Raw genomic sequence first — 2,689 nt, forward strand, 5'->3', positions numbered from 1 at the left:
TCGAATCGGAAGCATGATTTTTTTCTCTTTCCGAAAGAGGCACGACCGTGCCTCTCGCGAAATCACACCCGTGCCTCTCGTGGAAGCAAACCGTGACTCTCGTGGAAGGAAAAAAACAGAAAACACGTTTTTTTTGTTTCCGAGAGACACGGCCGTGGCTCTCGCGAAAGCACAACCGTGCCTCTCGCAGAAGCAAAACCGTGACTCTCGCGAAAGAAAAAACAGAAAATGCGTATTTTTCCCTTTCTGAAAGGCACGGCCGTGACTCTCGCAAAAGCACAACCGTGCCTCTCGCGGAAGCAAAACCGTGACTCTCACGAAAGAAAAAAAACAGAAAACGCTTTTTGTTTTTCCCTTTCCGAGAGGCACGGCCGTGACTCCCGCGAAAGCACAACCGTGCCTCTCACGGAAGCAAAATTATGACTCTCGCGAAAGAAAATTAAAACAGAAAACCTGTTTTTTTCGTTTCCGAAAGGCACGGCCGTGACTCTCGCTAAAGCACAACCGTGCCTCTCGCGAAAAAAAAACCGTGACTTTCGTGAAAAAAAAACACGTTTTTTTCGTGCAAAAAATATTTGATCGAAAAGCTAAGGAAGACCGAGGGAAAACCAAAACGTCGAAAAAACCCAGAGAAAAACCGTTTAAAAGCCAAAAACGCGTGCGGAAAAATAAAAAACAAAATCCGAAGGAAGCGTCCAGAGCGCGACACGTGACGAATGGCTGAGAGCGCGCCAAGTGACGCTAATCGTTGCGAGTCTCCCGAAGGAGCGCTCGTTAACTAGTTGGAGTATACGAAGGGGGGCCGGGGCGCTGGGCTGGGCTGGATCCGCCCTTGACCATCACTAGAGAAAATGGAAGATCTTTGAAAGGTTCCTATTTCACGATACATATCATTCGCGGGATCCACCACCATTGCAGCCGACCGGCAAAACGACCGTCGAACCGGCCTTTGGGCTGGGCTGGGCTGGGCCAGGCTTTATGCGTATGTTGAGGTGCCTCCTTGTTTTCCAAAAAAAAAAAGAGCTGCCTCCTCCAATCGCCTCTCTCTTATTGTCCTTGGATGGACGATGAGATGTGCAAGATCACCGATTCACGTGAAGCGAGCTAAGCGACATCCAAAAGCAAGTGGCGCCCGTTCGTCCGTGAACCGATGCTCATCAAATTCGATCGCTCCAACAGCAAAAGATCGATCGAAGCAAGCATGCATGTCTCATCCCGGACCCGGAGCATCTGTATATATACATGCCAAATCTGGCTGAGTTACACCCATCCATTCATGTGTAAGCTCTTCACCACTGCACAGTGCACACACCACTGACAGTGACTGAGAGACAGTATGGCAACAATGGCGCCCTCATCTGCTCTGCTGCCACTGCTCCTGCTCCTGCCCCTGCTTCTCCTCTCCGTCGCATGTACTGCAGGCGCGGCACCGGCAGCAACAGCAACGGTACCAACGATACCATCCCAGCCCGGCAAGCCGAACTCGAACAACAAGCAGAAGCAGGGGGGCGCGCCGCTGGGGCCGGCGGTGCGCGCGCTGGTGCAGTCCACCTGCAACGCCACCACCTACTACGACCTGTGCGTGGCCGCGCTCGTGGCGGACCCGGCCAGCTCCACCGCCGACCTCCGCGGCCTGTGCGCCATCGCCGTCTCCGCGGCGGCCGCCAACGCCTCCGCCACCGCGTCGGCGCTCGCCAACACCACCTGGGCCGCCTCGGGCGCCCCGGAGACGGGCAGCGACGGGCGCGCGCAGCAGGTGCCGGTGCTCCTGACGCGGACTTGCGCCGACAAGTACGGCGAGGCGCGGGAGGCGCTGCTGGAGGCCCAGGAGTCGGTGGGCGAGGAGGCGTACGACTACGCGTTCGTGCACGTGGGCGCCGCCGCCGAGTACCCCGCGGTGTGCCGGACGCTGTTCCGGAGGAAGCGGGTGCCCTACCCCGTGGAGCTGGCCCGGCGGGAGCAGGCGCTGGAGCACCTCTGCACCGTCGTCATCGACATCATCACGCTCCTCGCCTAGCCTGCCACAGCCCCCTTGATCCCGCCTGAACCTATTCTGTTTATCGCACGCATCGTAATTTTAAATTTCCCGTCAGACGAATAATCGCGTGCGTTTTGGCATGCAGATTACGTACTCCTGTAGTAAACTGCTCCACTGTAATAGTATCATTATCGAGCGTAAACCGGAGTGTACTGGCACTACTGCTGTGTAACTTTGAGAGTGCATGTTGGCACACAGAATTTGAGTTGAGGGTTTCCGGCAAGAAACTAAAAAGATGGATCCAAGACTGAGATGTCGAGACAAGGCGGGCAGCGGCCATTAATGAAAAGGCCGATCACGTACTTTTCTTCTTTGACGCCATCCGCATACATATTGTCTCTACTGCTTGGAGAGGAATATGTCTGTCTCCATGGCGGCATCCCCACTCGTCTTGTTCAACGATTGCATGGGCTGTCTCCTGTGTGGATGAGGCCGTCCCCAGCGAACCAACCCATGGTGAACGAGTGCCTCCGCTCGACCATCGCATGTTCTCGATCTTGGCAACTGCGGCGAATAATGCACGTCTCGCAAGTTGCAACTGGGGCAGCTCTCCAGGAGGAGACATGAAGCCCGCCGGTGAGGAGGGTGTTTTGGTGACCCAGCTTCATGGTCGCCGATTTTTTTTAAAAAAAACATTTTGGTTTAAAAAAA

The 2,689-nt window shown here is 55.0% G+C and overlaps 1 protein-coding gene across 1 annotated transcript; it reads left to right on the forward strand.

The window, feature by feature from the left end:
- Positions 1-1,194: 1,194 nt before the first annotated feature.
- On the forward strand, positions 1,195-2,283 carry LOC119269739 (pectinesterase inhibitor 28-like). Its single transcript, XM_037551648.1, has one exon. The coding sequence runs from the start codon at positions 1,337-1,339 to the stop codon at positions 2,015-2,017; it is 681 nt and encodes a 226-aa protein (XP_037407545.1). The 5' UTR covers positions 1,195-1,336; the 3' UTR covers positions 2,018-2,283.
- Positions 2,284-2,689: the final 406 nt, after the last annotated feature.

The sequence above is a fragment of the Triticum dicoccoides genome, chromosome 3A, assembly GCF_002162155.2.
Source record: "Triticum dicoccoides isolate Atlit2015 ecotype Zavitan chromosome 3A, WEW_v2.0, whole genome shotgun sequence".
NCBI classification, from domain to species: domain Eukaryota; kingdom Viridiplantae; phylum Streptophyta; class Magnoliopsida; order Poales; family Poaceae; genus Triticum; species Triticum dicoccoides.

Bases quoted from the DNA above. Each gene is read 5' to 3' on its own strand.
- LOC119269739 (XM_037551648.1), top strand. From the start codon at position 1,337: ATGGCAACAATGGCGCCCTCATCTGCTCTGCTGCCACTGCTCCTGCTC.